Source organism: Hyla sarda, chromosome 9 (assembly GCF_029499605.1).
Source record: "Hyla sarda isolate aHylSar1 chromosome 9, aHylSar1.hap1, whole genome shotgun sequence".
NCBI lineage: Eukaryota > Metazoa > Chordata > Amphibia > Anura > Hylidae > Hyla > Hyla sarda.
Genome location: NC_079197.1, coordinates 133,951,730 through 133,970,745, shown reverse-complemented (window position 1 = coordinate 133,970,745; position 19,016 = coordinate 133,951,730). Strand labels below are relative to the sequence as shown.

Genomic DNA, 19,016 nt, shown 5'->3' with positions numbered 1-19,016 from the left:
TAGAGGACGTCCCCACTCCAGTAATGACGAGCACTTGGTTTTTTGTCCAGGCCCATATGCAGCGTGAGGCCCCAAAATGTCTTCATTTCCGCTGCATCAATGGCGCGCCATTCATTGGGCCTGTTCAAAAGCGAATCGGGGTGGTGGGCAATGAACTGCTGGGCATACAAGTTCGTTTGCTCCACCATGTGATTGACCAGGCTGTCACTGAAAAAAAAACTTTAAAAAGTCCAGATCAGTGAAGCCAGCCGTGTCAATCCGGAATCCTGAGTAGCCAACAAACTCAGTAATCCGTGGCTGATAACCCCCTGGGAGCTCCAGACAGGGTCATCGGAAGGGGGCTCCGGTGCACTTGTCTGGGGGGGCCGGACTCCTTTTACGAGCGGCATTGCCACTCGTACTAGTGTCGGCCACTGGGTCACTCTCATGGGGGGTGCGTGGCCTCGCCTGGCGACGTCTCCGCCGCCGTACAGGGGACTCATCATCACTACTAGATGATTAGGAGGACGAGAAAGAACACAAAAATGTAGGATCTTCCTCACTGGCAGATCGAATCAGAGATTAAAAAAGCGTAAGCCTCCGCTACCGAAAACGCCGCGGCGGGCCATCGCCTTTTTTCTATGGTGGCGGGGGGAGGGTGTGTGCGGGGAAGTATGTACTGTGTGGTGCTTGGTGTAAAAAGTGTAAAACAGTAATGGAAAAAAAAAAAAAGGGGTGGCGCACGCAGCTCCCTGAACCCCTAATAGGACCCGGGATAAGGGATCAGACCCTAATAGGACCCTTGGGGACCTATTAGGGGTCGGGGGGGGGGACTTTAACTTTATTAACCCCTACCTGTCCCTGCAATCCGCTGTCCCTATTCTAAGGCTCCTGAGGGAGCTCCGGAGCTCCGAGGGAGGATCCACGGCTTCTTCTCACTGCTGCACCCGCTGACTGAACAGAGAGCACAGGTGCAGCAGCGGGAAGGGACCGTTAACCCCTCCTCTGCTGCACTGCTATTGGATGGACGATCGCCGGCCAATAGCAGCGTTGCTGGGGAGGTGACAGTTGTCACCTCTCTCCAGCAACAGCAGGCGATTGGCGGTGTATCGTACACCGCCGATCATCTAGTTCCGGGTCATCGGGTCACCACTGACCCGAGTGACCAGAATCACCGCAGATCGCCCGTCTGAAGTTTGCTAGAGAGCATTTGGATTATCCAAGAGAGTATTGGGAGAATGTCATATGGTCAGATGGAACCAAAGTAGAACTTTTTGGTAAAAACAACTCGTCATGTTTGGAGAAGAAAGAATGCTGAGTTGCATCCAAAGAACACCATACCTACACTGAAGCATGGGGTGGAAACATGCTTAGGGGCAATTTTTTGCTAAGGGACCAAGACGACTGACCTGCGTAAAGGAAAGAATGAACAGTGAGTGCCATGTATCCTAAGATTTTGAGTGAAAACCTCCTTCCATCAGCAAGGGCATTGAAGATGAAACATGGCAGGGTCTTTCAGCATGACAACGATCCCAAACACACCACCTGGGCAACGGTGGAGTGACTTCGTAAGAAGCATTTCAAGGTCCTGGAGTGGCCTAGCCAGTGTCCAGATCTCAACCCCATAGAAAACCTTTAGGAGGGAGTTGAAAGTCCGTGTTGCCCTGCGACAGCCCCAAAACATCACTGCTCTAGAGGAGATCTCCATGGAGGAATGTGTCAAAATACACAAGTGATTTTATGTTTTTTCTCTCATTATGTCTCTCATAGTTGAGGTATACCTATGGTGAAAATTACAGGCCTCTTATCTTTTTAAGTGGGAGAACGTACACAATTGGTGGCTAAGAGATGAGCGAAGTTAGTGATTCGATTCGCCACAAACCTCGTGGCTCAGCCGTTGCTGACTTTCTCCTAGGATTGTATCCACCTTTTCCAGCCCACTGGAGCACCTGAAAGCTGAACTCATTTATGCAAGCTAAAGTCTGCAACCACCTAGCCGCAAGGTTTGTGACGAATTAAATCACTAGCTTCGCTCACCTCTAGTAGCTGACAATACTTTTTTGCACCACTGTATATTCAATTTAGGAAATTGGATTTCACAGCGATGAGAGATTGATTTAATTCTAATTTGTTTTGCATGACAAAAGGTCACTTTATAATGGGGTTAGGACCTGTGTGTTCAACTGCTGGGACTCCCGCACGCCACCCCAGATCTCCAATGCACGTAGCAGAGGCCAACACGCCCCCTCCATGTATAGTAATAGATGTATCTGTTTTTCTTCCATGTAAAAATGTTCATTTAGGAGCCCCCATCTACTCTCTCATCTTGCCCCCACCATCTTCCGGTATCACCCTTCCCATCGTGTGAAGACTGAACAAAGGAAGCCCGTAAACATTGAGGAATGGCATGTCTTTCCCCCTAGCAGGGGCTGGGAACTTATGTTAATGACAAAGGTGATATAAGCTTGAAGGATTTGAAATAAAGCTCAGTGGAGAGCAATACAGAACGCAGAAGCATTTGAAACTGACAATGGCTCAGTTTGATTTACTTTGCTATACTTCGGCATATAGATTCTGTATACAGATTGGGCAGGGAGTAAGAACTACAAGAGCACTGATAAAGCATGTTTATATCTTTCCCATAGTGATACTGATGTGGATTTTATCTGTCTCTCCAATAGGGATACATGGAGGGGAGCATGTAGACCACCGCAACGTGCAGGCGTCAACTATACTTCTGTATTTCCCAGCCAGGGTGTCTCCTGCTGTTGAAAACTACAAATCCCAGCATGCCCGGAGAGCCGAAGGCCTGGATAGCCTGGGTGGTTGGGAAACACGTAAGTACTTGAACAGAGCGGAGCATGCTCTGTGCAAGAGGAGAGCTGGACACCAGGCAGAATGTCAGACCCCGGGATCAGACACTTTTCCCTATCCTGTGGACAGTGGATACGTTTTCTTACACTGCAATACACCTTTAAGCACTTCAGAATGAACCCTTCAGGATGTGACTTTGGGACAATGCTAGAGAGAGGTGGCAGATTGCTGTCCAGGAATGCTGGGAGTTGTAGTTTTACTTAAGCACTGATCTAGATATTTAGAGAATCTTGATATCAGAAGTTGGCTATTCAAAGTGTTTGCATTTTAACAGTAAGATTCTCGTTTCCAGAAATACCGCCATCCTTGCCCCTAAGTTGTTGCTGGTGTTTCTGCTCAGCCATTTTTCTATGATAACCTCTTTAGTAAGCCTCTGAGGTTTTTTGGGGAGTCTATACAGAGTTCATACAAGACTATATAGTTACCAATCAAAGCTTCAGGCTTTATTCGACATGGGAAAGACTAGCAAACAAACACTCATTAACACAACACAAGTACCCCCCAAACAATTTATTACCACGTGCTAAAGACGGGCACAACCATACATAAAAAAAAGTTATGTAATAAACTGAAAATAAAAAAATAGCTCAAGGAGCCCAACTGGAACTAAACATTAGCGGCAGGGAAGTAGCAATGTTGTCACGTCCTGATGTTATGAGGCATGCTGGGCAGTGGAGAAGCATAGCTTCAAGGTGTAAGGGTATGGGCCATCTGAAAAATACAAGACACAGTAGCAATTAATCTGATTGTGTAACAAACCCACAGATCAAAAATACACCAGACATTTACAAATCATTAACCTTGCTACAATACAGAACTTTAACACTGCAGCATTTTGTCCTTTTTTGATTCTATACTTAACTACTTCATCCTAGTGCTGGGCAGTATGACCAAGTGTGTGTATCATGATATTTTTCTAACTTATGGCAGTTCCACTATTTTTTCCCCCCACTCATTTCCGGTGCTCCGGTGGGCTGGAAAAGGTGGATACATTCCTAGGAAAGTCTCCCAGGACTGTATCCACCTTTTCCAGCCCACCGGAGCACCGGAAAGATGAACTAATTTATGCAGGAAAAGTCATCAACTGCCAAGCCGAGAAGTTCGTGACGAATCAAATTTACTGTAAGTTCACTCATCTCTACACAAGATAATTCTTACCCTCCCATATCCAAAACCCTAATATTTCGTCAATCTGTACCTTGAAAAGGGGTACTCCACTGGAATTATTTTTTATTTAAATTAATCAACTGCTGTATACTACAGAGGAAGTTCTTTTCTTCTTGAATTCCCTTTCTGTCTGACCGCAGTGCTCTCTGCTGACACCTCTGTCCATTTTAGGAACTGTCCAGAGTAGGAGCAAATCCCCATAGCAAACCTATCTTGCTCTGAACAGTTCTTGGCATGGACAGAGGTGTCAGCAGAGAGCACTGTGGTCAGGCAGAAAGGTAATTCAAAAAGAAAAAACTTCCTCTGTAGCATACAGCAGCTGATAAGTATTGGAAGGATTAAGATTTTTTACATAGAAGTAATTTACAGATTTGTTTAACTTTCTGGCACCAGTTGATTTCAAAAGAATGTTTTCCGGTAGAAAACCCCTTGACTATAACACGAATGAAAGTGACCTCACTACCTTTTTTTTCTTTTTATCTCACACAGTGTGCAAAAAAACTAACAATTTTGTGAAATGACAGTATTTATTAACATATTCTACACCAGTGTTTCCCAACCAGGGTGCCTCCAGCTGTTGCAAAACTACAACTCCCAGTATGCCCGGCCCGCTGAAGGCGGGCCGGGCATGCTGGGAGTTGTAGTTTTGCAACAGCTAGAGGCACCCTGGTTGGGAAACACTGGTGTACACCTATACATAGGTACAAGCACTCACTAGGATTCTTCATCTGGAAATGATTCAGGAGACTGAGAGTTTCCAGGGCGTCGCTCTTGGATTCCCACTCCAGCAGCCCAGAGGAGCTCCTTTCACCTAGAAAAACAAAACCAAGAGACTTAAATACTGAAGACAGATACAAAGTTAAGTCACCAGCCGATCATTTAAAATTTCTATATCGTGTTCCAGGAGGGAACGAGCAGCTACAGACATTCAGCAATATGCTAAATTATATAAAGGGGCAGACTAACATAACAGTAACCGTTTTAAAGCCATTTTTTACAGATGGTGATAAATGTGCTATGCCGTACGACATCTGCTGGAAAGCGAGTAGCTGGTCAAATCAACCAGTTATATGCTGGGGATCTTGGGAACCAAGTTTATTGTAGTGCTCATTTAAAAAAAAAAAATAGGGAGATATCGATTGCATATGATTCTTATACAAGACAGTTTAGTGTATAAAAGTAAACAAAGTAGTTGGACATAAATACCTAGAGACTTACTCTTGCCAGAAAACACTTTGACAGAAGCGGGTTTTTTTAAACCCAACTCATCAGAAATCTACAAAAACAGAAAAGGTAAGCCACATTGTGTGAGTTTAATATAAAACCGATTAAGAACATGTAGACAGGAGAAATAGGCAACATATTCCTTTTTTTTAAAGGTTAAGTAGCAAAATCTTTGTGCCAGTCCTGTAGACTTCAAGAAAACTACTTTTATGTAGTGTGCCATAGCTAGCCACCCCTGACATGCTTTGTTCCTCACCTCTAGGAAGTTGGGTTCAGTCACTTCTGGTGGAGCATTGAAAAAATGAAGCACATTGCTTGGCTGCTGGATGCGGTTCTTTGCCGCCTGTTCCGGTGAAGTGAAGCGATTGTTTCGAGAGCCACTGAACACCTTAAAGCTGCATGAGCCATCCTCCAGGCCATATGACTGACCAGGCACAATAGACTGCTGCTTTGATACGCTACAAAATTAAAGTACACAGTTAAAAAATAAATAAACACAAGCTAAAAAATACACAAACTGTCACTAAGCAATACAAAATAAAAAAACAACTTACCACACGCTTAGTTTCTGACCAAACATGAAGTTATTGTTCAGATGCGTGAGGGCCCTGTCCACAGCATACCCATCAGCCATCTCTACCATAGCTGCCCCTGGCTTGCTCTTCATGAATTTGACCTAATAGTCAAAGAGTTAAAGTAACTGTAAAGTAACTGTATATTGCACACTACAATAAAGAACTTCTAAGTGTACAGAGTGCCATACCTTCTCCACATTGCCATATAAGCAGAAAATATTGAACACTCGGTCACAGTTCATCTTGATTGGGTCGAGGCCATACACCATGAGCACCGGACTGTCTGCGTGGGGGCCATATTCTGGGGGTGGTGGTGGAGGGTGACCATACTGGGGACCATAGCGATTTGGTCCTCTGCGAGTGGCTCCAACAGGGGGTGGTCCCATCCTTCTGCTTTCATAGTGTGGAGGAGGAGGGCCATAACCCTCATCGTGATAGTGACCGTGGTAACCACCATGTGGGCCTCCACCTGTGGTAGATGTACAAGGTATATTAGATATTGGTAACAGTCTACAGAATGGTTGTTTCCATCATTTACGATATAAAGTACATTCACATTAAAATGATTTCCCTCAGATATAGTTATACAGTGGCATTTGTCTTGCAGACTCCTGTGTGAAAACACAAAGGGTTACTGCACGCTTGTCCCTTCCCTCATTCTTTCGATTGGTGGGGGTCACAGGTACACTAACATTGGCCCTCACCTTCCTAGACATGTGCAAATGACAGCAGGCTCAGTCATTTACATCGATGCTGCACCTATGCCAGTGATAGGCTGTGAGGGCCGTCAATAGCCCACATCCAGGAAGGTGGGGGATGGAGTGCGCTGAGGAAACGCACGTAGTGTGTAAACATCCACTTATCCCCTATCCTGGGAATAGGGGATAAGTACCTGATAAGTTCAGTGGAAATGTATGATCCCCATTCATGCAGTATGGGTGCAACAGTCTTCTTACCGTATTCTGCAGGGTGGTCTCCAAGTAGTGGCGGATTTCGCTGTCTTTTGTTAGGGTTTCCTGCTACATCTCCTGTAAATGAATTATAAAGGTCAGTCAGCTTTCTGACCCTGCCATCATGAACCCCCACCAACTAATCAAATTTGGGGTAAACGTACTGCTGCCTGCCCCGATTAAAAAGAACTGTGTATCAAGGCTTTGAAGTTAAAAAATAAATAAAATAATTAAAATAAAAAGATAAATTATATTCTATGCATCCTACTATGCACCCTCTAAACATATACCAGTGCTACAGTGGCATGGAAGATCAGTATCCCTTAATACCTCCCAAACCCAGACCAAGGACCACTAGTGCGCTCCACAACAAAGTGACCTTGATACACAGATCCACCCATCCACCCCAGAAATCAACCACCAGCCCTTAGCAAAATCTGACTGAGCACAAGACATTTCATTTGGGAAGATTGAGAAAAGACTTACTTACAGACGTGTCCCAGTGACAACAACATATCTGTATTTCTCTTACCATTGGATACCTCATGTGTGCGTAAGCAGAGCTCTGAAAGGTGCCGCCCCGCCATACACACGTTGCGACCCTGCATCACATGGTTTCAGTCATGAGTTACATCGAAGTTCAAACACAACGCAACAATTCTGTAAAAAGGTTGACAAGTTGCTAAAATGTTTCTCCATGTTCTGTGTGCTCCATGTGCATGTTTCTCGTGATGCTGCTAGATGGTGTCTGTCACACGTCCTGTTATCTTGAAGAGGTGTAAAAAGGTTGTGTTCGGCTCTTCTGGACTTGGTTGGTGAGGAGGAACTGTCTGTTGTGGGAATGGAGGTTCACGTGGGGCTAATGTTGTAGCATGTCCCGTCTTTGCCTGCCATGGCATGTGCAGACCCCACTTCTGTGCCCGTTACATGACTGTGTTCACTGTGAATACACTGCTATTGCATGTAGCGATCAGTTTCACTGAACTTGTAAAATGTCTGCTGTAATGTAGAGAACGGTCTCTGTACTTGTCATGTCTGCAGCGTGTTGAAAGCATCACTGTACTTGTTACATGCCTGTTGAAGCCCCAGTTTCAGCGACTTTCTCTTGGTTCACCATGTGATGTTCTCCGTGTGTGAGCTCTGCAGAAGGCCTGGTATTTCTGCGATGAGTGTCTCCATGCTTTCTCACTACACTGTGTGTTTATAACAAACAATGTGCAGACAAGGGCCTGTCAGTCCTGGACCCCAAGAGGGAGCCGGGAACTTCCCATTAGTGGGACACCCCTGTAAACCAGTACTGTCACCTCAAGGGTCAGTTACAGAGCAACGCCTTCATCTCAGGCAGCACTGAGCTGGCCCCTGCACATGGATTCTACTATGTACATTGGAAAAGAAATGTGTTAGGTTTGGACATGTAATGCCATTGCTTGCTCTAGGGAGAAACGGTCAGGAGCCAAATGACTCACAGGAATATATTTCAGACACATGGTGCATGTAAACTTTGGAAATTATTGAATTTGAGAGACACTAACTAACTTGCACTTCTATCCACACCTTACACTGAGAAAATTACAGCTGCAGGTTAGGAACAAGAGAGACCATGTTTCTTGGTAGCCAAGAACCAAAGCAATGGCATTAGAGTGTGACGTGCCAGTCTGGTGCATTTGATCAAACTAATGAATATTGAATGTATACACATAATACACGTAAAGGGAAATTGTTACCTTGTCCGCTTAGTGTCGGGTTAGTATAGTCCCAAGTGTCCTGATCGTTTCTGAAGACATTCAGTCTAGTGGGCTGTGGAAAAACCACAAATACAAAAATTAATCACAATATGGACCCTAGAGTAAGAGGACTCAATACCCGTTTTAACATCTGATGCTTACCTTAGCATATTCAATCTTTAAAGTGCAACATCCAGAGTATATGTCTGCTCCATTCAGAGAGGCCTTAGCACGCTGAGCACTTTGCACTGAGTCAAATGTGCGAATGGTTAAGGAAAAATACGGCAACATAATATCTTTGACATTGCATTAGTTCCTGGCCTGAATTCCACCATCTGCTACAGATCAAGACAACGCACAGCATAAAGGAACACAATGGGGGAGATTTATCAAAATCTGTGCAAAGGAAAAGTTGCCCATAGCAACCAATCAGATCGCTCCTTTCATTTTGCATAGGCCCTTTTAAAAGAAAGAAGTGATTGATTGGTTGCTATGGGCAACTTTTCCTCTGCACCGGTATGAATACTTCATGTGTGTACCACTACATAGTAACAGTTCATAAGGTCGAAGACAGACCAGAGTCCATCAAGTTCAAATTATAACCCTAATCAGTCCCTATTGAGTTGATCCAGAGGAAGGCAAAAAACCCTCGTACTAGAGGTAAAAATTCCTTCCCGACTCCAAATATGGCATCAGAATAAATCCCTGGATCAATGTTCTGTCCCTATAAATCTAGTATACATAACCTGTAATGTTATCCTCCAAAAATGCATCCAGACCCCTTTTTAATTATTTTACAGCGTTAACCGTGACCACCTCCTCAGGCATTGAATTTCACAGTCTCACTGCTCTTACAGTAAATAACCCCCGTCTGTGCTGGTGTAGAAACCTTCTTTCCTCTAGAGGATGCCCCCTTGTTATAGATACAGTCCTGGGTATAAAAAGATCATGGGAGAGATCTCTGTACTGTCCCCTGATATAATTTACACTTTTTTTTAAATGCCATTAATATATCAGTGGAAGTCTGACTTACTCCTCCCCTGCACTACAACTCCGCTGTGCAAAGTAAAGTAAAATCAAATTTGATTGAAAAGGATTTAGATGGGATACCAACTGCAGGTGGTAAGTGTACAGCACTATGCCTGGTAAACAATGAATGGGTGCAGGTGTGATCAGCAGGGGTGCACGAGTGTTTTAACAAACCGCTACAATGAAATTACCATTTGCCACTTTTATTCAGCTTCAGCTGATGGCATTGATCTCCACCCTCAGGCTCCTTAATGGATCAGGAATAAAGTTTGGACATTTTTAAGTCAGCTGAGCGCTGCTACTCTTTTTTTTAAATAAAGCTGCTAGCTTAAGGTTAAAGGGCACCACAGCCAGAATGTTACAAAACTTCCAATATTATTGAATACCTCAGATGTAGCTGAGCATTTCCTCACATCAATAAATCAGAAACATTTTTTATAATCATCAGAAGCCCTGAAATTCTAAAAAGGATATTCCACCATAGCTTGGACTCCATTCTTCCTGAAGATGACAATCCGCTGGACAGGTCCACAAGGGTTACAGATGGTATACAACACATCCTGAAACAAATTCAAATAGTTATATGTTGGAACACCACATACTTCAGGAGTACCTATTAAGACTTGACTATTTTGGTTTTTACATATAAAGAAGATGCATAAATTGTAATAAATAGTCCTAGATCAGTGTTCTCCAAAGTCCAGACCTCCATCTGTTGTAAAACTACAACCACCACCACCACGTCTTAGGCTACGTTCAGATCACGATTTCTCCATCCGACTTCAGTACACGATTTTATAACTTAAAATCATATGAAATTGTATATAAAGTTGGATCCATTGACCTCCAAAAAAAACAAAAATAAATAAAAAAAATAGGATCCATTACACACATCTGATATGAGATTTTTGTTCGGGTCTGAAACGGGGTTTGACCACGATTTCAGAGCTGAACAAAAATCGTGTGGAATCGGATACAGATTAAATTGGATGTGTGTAATGGATACGACTTTATATACAATTTTAAGTTATAAAATCGTGTACTCAAGTCGGATGGAGAAATCGTGATGTGAACGCAGCCTTAGTTTTCCATTCTCTTATTTTTATTTTCTCTAAGTGTGTATTTTTCAGCAAAAATGTATAATAAATAAAAAGTTCTAACTAAACAAATCCCCTTCATTTAGAGCTAAACCAGAAAATTAAAAATTTGTATGCATACAACCATCAAACAAGGTCTAGTCATACTTTCTGTATGTAGAAGACATGAAGGTGGAAACAGAGCACATGGCCGACAGATACACAGGTACATACAAAAGGCTAAAACTGAACATACATGCAATGAGAACTCAGGGCTCACAAATCACGATTTTGGGCATTATCGGCATCAGCAATTACCTTGCCAATAATGCCCCCCCAACCCACGGAGCCCACGCTACTTCTTGCTCTTGCTGCATGATAGGTCTCAGGACCCCCGGATAGGTAGGGGAGAGAAGCGGGTGGCGGCGGCCTATGGCACCACACACACACACAAAACTCCCAGCATGCCCGGACAGCCTTCTGCTGTCCAAACATGCTGGGAGTTGTAGATCTGCAACAGCTGGGGGCACCCTGGTTGGGTAACACTGGCCTAGGCTTTCCAACCCTCCCTAAGAAATGGCTCAAAGGGGGGTGGGGGAGGATGACAAAGTTAGATTGAGAAAGTCAATCCAGGGGCCTCATAGGCTCAAGTTTCTGCCATATGCCTTACTTAGTTGAATACACAAGCTCTATTGAACAGATGACCTGCTGTTCACACCAATTAACTTTATCTGCGTCATTAGAACTGCATTAATTTATTTAATTACACAAATCCATTAACATGAAATATCTGCATGAATTTATCTACATGAACCAATTCCTCCTCCAGGGATAGAATTGTTTATGCAGAATGAATCATAATTTCTCTTGCATGAACCAAGTTATTTACAGAGATCTACCGTATATACTCGAGTATAGGCCGAGTTTTTCAGCACGATTTTTCGTGCTGAAAACACCCCCCTCGGCTTATACTCGAGTGAACTCCCCCACCCGCAGTGGTCTTCAACCTGCGGACCTCCAGAGGTTTCAAAACTACAACTCCCAGCAAGCCCGGGCAGCCATCGGCTGTCCGGGCTTGCTGGGAGTTGTAGTTTTGAAACCTCCGGAGGTCCGCAGGTTGAAGACCACTGCGGCCTTCAACATCATCCAGCCCCCTCTCACCCCCTTTAGTTCTGAGTACTCACCTCCGCTCGGCGCTGGTCCGGTCCTGCAGGACTGTCCGGTGAGGAGGTGGTCCGGTGGGATAGTGTTCCGGGCTGCTATCTTCACCGGGGAGGCCTCTTCTAAGCGCTTCGGGCCCGGCCTCAGAATAGTCACGTTGCCGTGACAACGACGCAGAGGTGCGTTCATTGCCAACGTAATTCTGCGTCATTGTCAAGGTAACGCCTCTATTCCGGGCCGGAAGCGCGGAGAAGAGGCGCCCCCGGTGAAGATAGCAGCCCGGACCACCTCCTCACCGGACAGCCCTGCAGGACCGGACCAGCGCCGAGCGGAGGTGAGTACTCAGAACTAAAGGGGGTGAGAGGGGGCTGGATGATGTTGAAGGCCGCAGTGGTCTTCAACCTGCGGACCTCCGGAGGTTTCAAAACTACAACTCCCAGCAAGCCCGGACAGCCGATGGCTGCCCGGGCTTGCTGGGAGTTGTAGTTTTGAAACCTCTGGAGGTCCGCAGGTTGAAGACCACTGAGGGCGAATGATGAGAAGAGGATGATGAAGGGGGGTGGGGATGATGAAGGGGGGGTGTGGGATGATAAGGGGGGATGTGTGGGATGATGACAAGGGGATGATGAAGGGGGGATGTGTGGGATGATAAGGGGGGGATGTGCGGGATGATAAGGGGATGATGAAGGGGGGATGTGTGGGATGATAAGGGGATGATGAAGGGGGGATGTGTGGGATGATAACAAGGGGATGATGATGAGGATGTTAATGACGGGTCTGGATGATGACAGGGGGGGGATGAGGTATTTCCCACCCTAGGCTTATACTCGAGTCAATAACTTTTCCTGGGATTTTGGGTTGAAATTAGGGGTCTCGGCTTATACTCGGGTCGGCTTATACTCGAGTATATACGGTATATTGATACAAGTTAACGTGCATATTATTAAGTAAACTACCTATTTCTATTTATATTAAATACCTGAAATGACTGAATGCGCTTAGGCTATATTTGCATATTTTATTCCGTTGATCAAATCCATCTATTTACGAGTGTTTGTCTCTCGAGTGTGTATGTTTTACTGCAAGGTACCCGGCAGATACAGTATTTTTTACTTTGTTACCACAATGGCCAGTGTATACTTTAACTTCACTCCATTATGAATAAAGTTTCACTTGTTTGAAATTCCAGAAAAAAATAAAAAATAAATACTGAGCAAAGTGAAAGACTGTATGGTGAAAACTGGATGGAACCGTACGCATATATATGTTTCAATATGGTTTTTCATCTGGACCAAACCGTGGGAGGCGACTGGTTTGGGTACAGGGAGGAATAAAAAAAAAAAAAAAAAAAAAAAAAAACACACCCGACAAAACCATACAGGATGCAAGACTGACAACCTGATGCATCTTTTGGCATACGTTTTTCAATGGAAAGTCCATGCATATGGTCTCATTTGTTTCCATATAGTTTTAAAACAGGGAACTGTACTGCAAAAACGTGGTGTGAACCCAGCCTAACTGGAGCAGTGCAGGAAACATCATCCAAACTTAAAGGGGTATTCCAGGGAAACTTTTTTTTTATATCAACTGGCTCCAGAAAGTTAAACAGATTTGTAAATTACTTCTATTAAAAAAAAAATCTTAATCCTTTCAGTACTTATGAGCTTCTGAAGTTTAGGTTGTTCTTTTCTGTCTAAGTAATCTCTGATGACACGTGTCTCAGGAACCGTTCAGTTTAGAAGAGGTTTGCTATGGGAATTTGCTTCTAAACTGGGAGTTTCCCGAGAAACGTTTCATCAGAGAGGACTTAGAAAAGAACAACCTTAACTTCAGAAGCTCATAAGTACTGAAAGGATTAAGATTTTTTAATAGAAGTAATTTACAAATCTGTAACCAGTTGATATATTATATATATATTATATATTATATATTATATATTATATATTATATATTATATATTATATATTATATATATTATATATTATATATTATATATTATATATTATATATATATATATATATATATATATATATATATATATATATATATATATATATATATATATATATATATATATATATATATATATATATATATATATATATATATATATATAAAAGTTTTTCCTGGAATACCCCTTTAAGGCGTCACTACACTGCCCAGACCAACTAAACCTTTTAATAGCAGTTCTTTACCTCTATTGAAGGTAACCAGAGAACAGGGACACCCACTATACGGGTTGAGCAGTGCCGAGCACCATTGTTTTATCTTTCCTGCCCTCTGTAGCCTTTGCATTGAAATACAGCTGTTCCGTACTGAAAGCCCTTATACACGGCATCATTACTACTAAATATACCAACTAACGTTTTCTGCGCTATTACTTTGATAACACACAAGCTCTAATCGACCTAATAACCTACTGTTCACACCCATGTATTTAATTTACATGAATATTAACATGAAATATCTGCATGAATCTACATGAACCAATTCATCCTCAGGAGATAATTTATATGATTCATTATTTATGAACTAGTTTATCTTGCCCAGTGGTTTAAAGAGATCTATATTGAGACAAATGTATGTGCATCTTATTACCTAACCACCAATTTGTTCGCCTCTTTCTATTTATATTAAATACCTGAAATGATTAGAATGTTAAGCAATACTTGGATATTTTATCCGGTTGATAAACACTTGTAGCTAACCATGGAAATAGATGTTTGTCTCTTGACTATACATGTTCCACTAAGTACCCTGCAGATATAGTATTTCATACTCTGGTACAAAGTTACTGTGGTTTGTAGAAGTCTATTTATTAAAATATATGTGAAATATGCTAATTCAAAAGCAATTTCCTTAAAATCTTTAGCCACAAACTGTGCCCCCCCCCAAGCCCTAGTGTGTTTTTTTTTGCAAATAAAGTTAATATAAGACCCGGTCTTATTTTCGGAGAAACACTGTATATAGTACAGGTAAATGTTTAACCAACCAGAGCACCTCCAGCTGTTGCAAAACTACAACTCCTAGCATGGCCAGACAGCTGTTGGCTGTCCGGGCATGCTGGGAGTTGTAGTTTTGCAACAGCTGGAGGCACTCTGGTTCGAAAACACTGCCTTAAAGATAATGCAGTCATGAGGGCAAATGGCTTGCCATATGTCGGACACCTGGCTCCTTGTCACCAGACAGCTGTTCTTACCGTTGTGATTGAATAGATGGGGTTGAGGATGGTGAAGAGTAAGACGTTGTTGACCCCCCTTGAATCATCTCCGGTGTCAACAGGCCGTGAGATCTTCTGGCTGGTGGAGTAGTTGACAAAAGCTGGATGACCAGCAACGTAGATCTGGTTGTCTGCTGCATAGTTGACAGCATTACAGGCTCCCAGGATGTCCTCAAACTCCACCAGGGCCTGTCTCTTCTTCGGCATCACAACTACATAACTGCAAAAATAAGAGATGAAGCAGATAAGCCATAAATAAAAACCAAAAACCAGATTTGATATTTAGACATATACAGGAGCAGGCTGCCTACTGGATCATGTGTAAAGCCATACTTAGCTGGTGGGGGTTGGGGTGCCACCATACAATCAATATTTAGCAGATATCCTAGCCTAGAAGCAAATACCTCTGTAATATGGTATTTGAAAAGCCCTCAAAAAAACTAAAGGCAACAATCTGATTGGCTGCTTTGGGCAACTGCTCCAATTTCCTCTGCACAGGTTTTGATAAATCTTCCCCAATCTGACTTACCCGATGGTACCAAACTCCTGTAACGCCTCTGCGAGGTCAGCCTCCACCACTCCATCAATTAGTCCCCTCACATGGACCACCGGAGAAGCCGGGGGCTTGTGAGGGTCCTCGTATCCTTCCTGATAAAGAGAAGAGAAAAACGGACATTAGTAACCGTTGCAATACTGGTGCCTATTACTATCTGTGGGCTATGCCTAGATCAATAGCTTAGATACATAACATTACAGCTTTCTGCACAGTAATCATGTTTGTTGTACTATTTACACCTGTACTTTTGCACTATATAACATTTTCTTGCACCACTATCTATGCAACATCATCCATGAGAAAGAAAAAAGCCTAATAGCATCTGCAGCTTCACCAGATCCTCCCAAGGGAGAAAAGCTGCTGCCTCATGTCCGGGAAGTCTGCCCCACACTCCATGGACGTCACATCTACTGACCTGCTATAACCACATGATCCGGGTCATCACAAAGGGGGACAGAAACAATAAGGGGCACAAGGGACATTTCCAGTTACTGCCAGTGTATAGGCTCAAGTCTACCAAAACTGATTTTTCTTCATTTGTCTTCTAAAAACAGGGTTTCCCAACCAGTGCCTCCAGCTGTTGCCCCCTGTGCCATGAATGAAACCGCCCAGGGGGATCAAAGGGAAATGATGTGGCACAGGGGGTAACCGGAGTGTAATTTGGCACAATACACAAAGGGAATAAGATGGCACAGGGTATAAAAGGGGATTAAATGGTACAGGGGAGTGATAAGGGGAAATTATACTGTAATATTGCTTTGTATAGGTAATTACACTCTAGTGCAGTGGTCTCCAACCTGCGGACCTCCAGATGCTGCAAAACTACAACTCCCAGCATGCCCGGACAGCCAACGGCTGCAGGAAGATTTTTGAGGCTATTTTCTCTCTCTCTCTCTCTCTCAATAGGGGACACTTTCATCCCCCATGAGTGTCCACTATTGGGAGATTCTACTGTACATAGATGCTGCCTAGAGATGGGAAAGAAAGCAGGGGGAAAAAGGACAAATTTGGGAAAGAAAGCAGGAAAAAAAAAAAAAAAAAGGACAAATTAGGGATAAAAAGATGTCGTCGTCATCCCCCTCCCCCCAACAAAAAAAAAAAACAAAGGGGCAAGGAGTGTGGGGGAGATTTATCAAAACTCTTCGGCTGTCCGGGCATGCTGGGAGTTGTAGTTCTGCAACAGCTGGAGGCGCCCTGGTTGGGAAACGCTGCTACTACAGGTTGCAGACCTAGTGAGAGTCTAGTATGGCCTATCAGGCAATACGGAGGACAGCCCTAGGAGGGAGGGGGTCCTTGGGCCTCCCGGATCACGTGACCTGATGACTACACAGTGGGCTCCCCTCCCCCAGGGCCAGAATTTATAACGTAGACTTACGAGAAGCCGATCCGGGACAAGAGATGCATAAAACAACATAGGAACCCGCTATAGGACATGAGGATAATAAATACACCCCCCTATACAGTATAACGTGCGACTATCCCGCACAGTGCGCCATGGATACGGCCGTTACCATTGTACCAGGCGCCTCACAATAGGGGGAGGGCGTGTACAAAACCGCGAGGTCTGAACTAGAACCAAAGTGTGCGCTCTTACCGCAGTGGCCGCCACGTTGTCGTCGGTCCCGTCCGTCTTCTGCCTTTTTGGGGCACGGCCACCTTCGTTCCCGTAATAAGCTGACCTTCCTCCAACAGCTGCTGCTGCCGCCATCTTCAGAGCCTCCGCCGGGATTGAGAGCTCCTTAACATGGCGCCGGGGCTAAACCTCAACCACTCCGCCTCCTTACTGCTCCGTGATTGGTCTAAAGGAACGCCACTCCTACGTAGAGTTCGTTCATTGGTTGAAAGGTGGCGTCAATCAAGCAGTAGAGAAGCCTATTGGATACGATGAGAGGGGGAGGGGATTCAAAGTCCGCTTCTCTCATTGGTTACAGAACACGTCAGTCAGGTCTTTTGTGCCGCTTCTTTCCCGCATTGCTCTTATTGGCTGTTGTCTGTGAGGCGTTGAGCCGCCATTTTGTGTGTGCGCGTTTACTGTGTAATGGCCTCTCATTCATTAAAAAGATAATAGTATTACTGGTCATATCTGTGTGTGCATGAAGCCTTAGGCGCTGTTCACACTAGTTGTGTATGATGTGCATGAAGCTTTAGGCTCTGTTCACATTACCAGTTCACGAAGCCTTAGTTGTGCATAAAACCTTAGGTTGTGTTCACACCATTTGTACATGGTGCTTTAGGTTCTAGTCACACTGCTTGTGCACGACACTTTAGGCCAGTGGTCTTCAAACTGTGGCCCTCCAGATGTTGCAAAACTACAATTCCCAGCATGCCCGGACAGCCGTTGGCTGTCCGGGCATGCTGGGAGTTGTAGTTTTGCAACATCTGGAGGGTCACAGTTTGGAGACTGCTGCTTTAGGCTCTGTTCACACAATCTGTGCAAAAATCTTCGGTTCTGTTCACGCTACTTGTGCATGAATCCTCAAGTGCCATTCATGACCATTTGTACATGGTGCATTAGGTTCTGTTCACACTTCTTGTGCATGAAGCGTTGGGCTCTGTTCACATTACTTGTACATGGAGCCTTAGGCTATGTTCACGCATGGGAATGTCCGCACGTAAATCTCTGCGGACGCTGGCATTATGAAACGGAAATTCTATGGTGTGAACATAGCCTTAGACTCTGCTCATGCTGCTTGAGCATGAAGCGTTAGCCTCTGTTTACACGACTTGTACATTGACCCTTCGGCTGGGTTCACATTGTGGAATTTCTGCCGGAGATCAAGCCGACGGCACTAGGACCGCGCGGACTACATTGCCGTCCCTGTAGATGGCAATGCATTACTGAGCAGATCTCCCAAAAGATCCACCCAAAAGTCCGTGGCCGACCTCCGCAGTGCACACACAGTGTTCGGAACTAAATGTTCAAAACTCTGGCCAGTGGAGTACCCCTTTAGGCTTCACGCACAAGTAGTAAGAGCCTTAGGCTGGGTTCACACTGTGGAATTTCTGCAGTCTATGGGGACGGCAATGCAGTCTGCTCTGTCCTTGCGCCGCCGGCTCGATCTCCGGCAGAAATTCAGCCCAGAAATTCCACAGTGTGAACCCAGCCTAAGGCTCTTACTACTTGTGCGTGAAGCCTAAAGGGGTACTCCACTGGCCAGAGTTTTGAACATTTAGTTCTGAACACTGTGTGTGCACTACGGAGGTCGGCCACGCCCCCTCAATCCATTTCTATGACAGCACAAGGGGGCGTGGCCGACCCTTGCAGTGCACACAGTGTTCGGAACTAAATGTTCAAAACTCTGGCCAGTGGAGTACCCCTTTAGGCTTCATGCACAAGTAGTAAGAGCAGAGTCTAAAGAGTCAATATACAAGTCGTATGAACAGAGCCTAAGGCTTCATGCACAAGCAGCATGAGCAGAGTCTAAGGCTATGTTTGGACTCTGGCCAGTGAAGGCTAGGTTCACACTACGGAATCTCTGG

General features: G+C 44.3%; 1 protein-coding gene across 2 annotated transcripts; it reads right to left on the bottom strand.

The window, feature by feature from the left end:
- Positions 1–3,271: 3,271 nt before the first annotated feature.
- On the bottom strand, positions 3,272–17,558 carry HNRNPL (heterogeneous nuclear ribonucleoprotein L). Of its 2 annotated transcripts, none has more exons than XM_056537850.1 (13): positions 17,131–17,558; positions 15,510–15,628; positions 14,960–15,200; positions 9,997–10,082; positions 8,656–8,752; positions 8,494–8,566; positions 6,776–6,847; positions 6,008–6,288; positions 5,799–5,920; positions 5,501–5,702; positions 5,239–5,296; positions 4,736–4,831; positions 3,272–3,564 (listed from the first exon to the last, which is right to left on the bottom strand). In XM_056537850.1, exons 1-13 carry the CDS (start codon positions 17,242–17,244, stop codon positions 3,506–3,508), a joined length of 1,620 nt encoding a protein of 539 aa, XP_056393825.1. In that variant the 5' UTR covers positions 17,245–17,558; the 3' UTR covers positions 3,272–3,505. The 2 variants fall into 2 exon arrangements, with proteins under 2 accessions (XP_056393825.1, XP_056393824.1); XM_056537849.1 differs by having other exon boundaries at positions 5,227–5,296; positions 17,131–17,555.
- Positions 17,559–19,016: the final 1,458 nt, after the last annotated feature.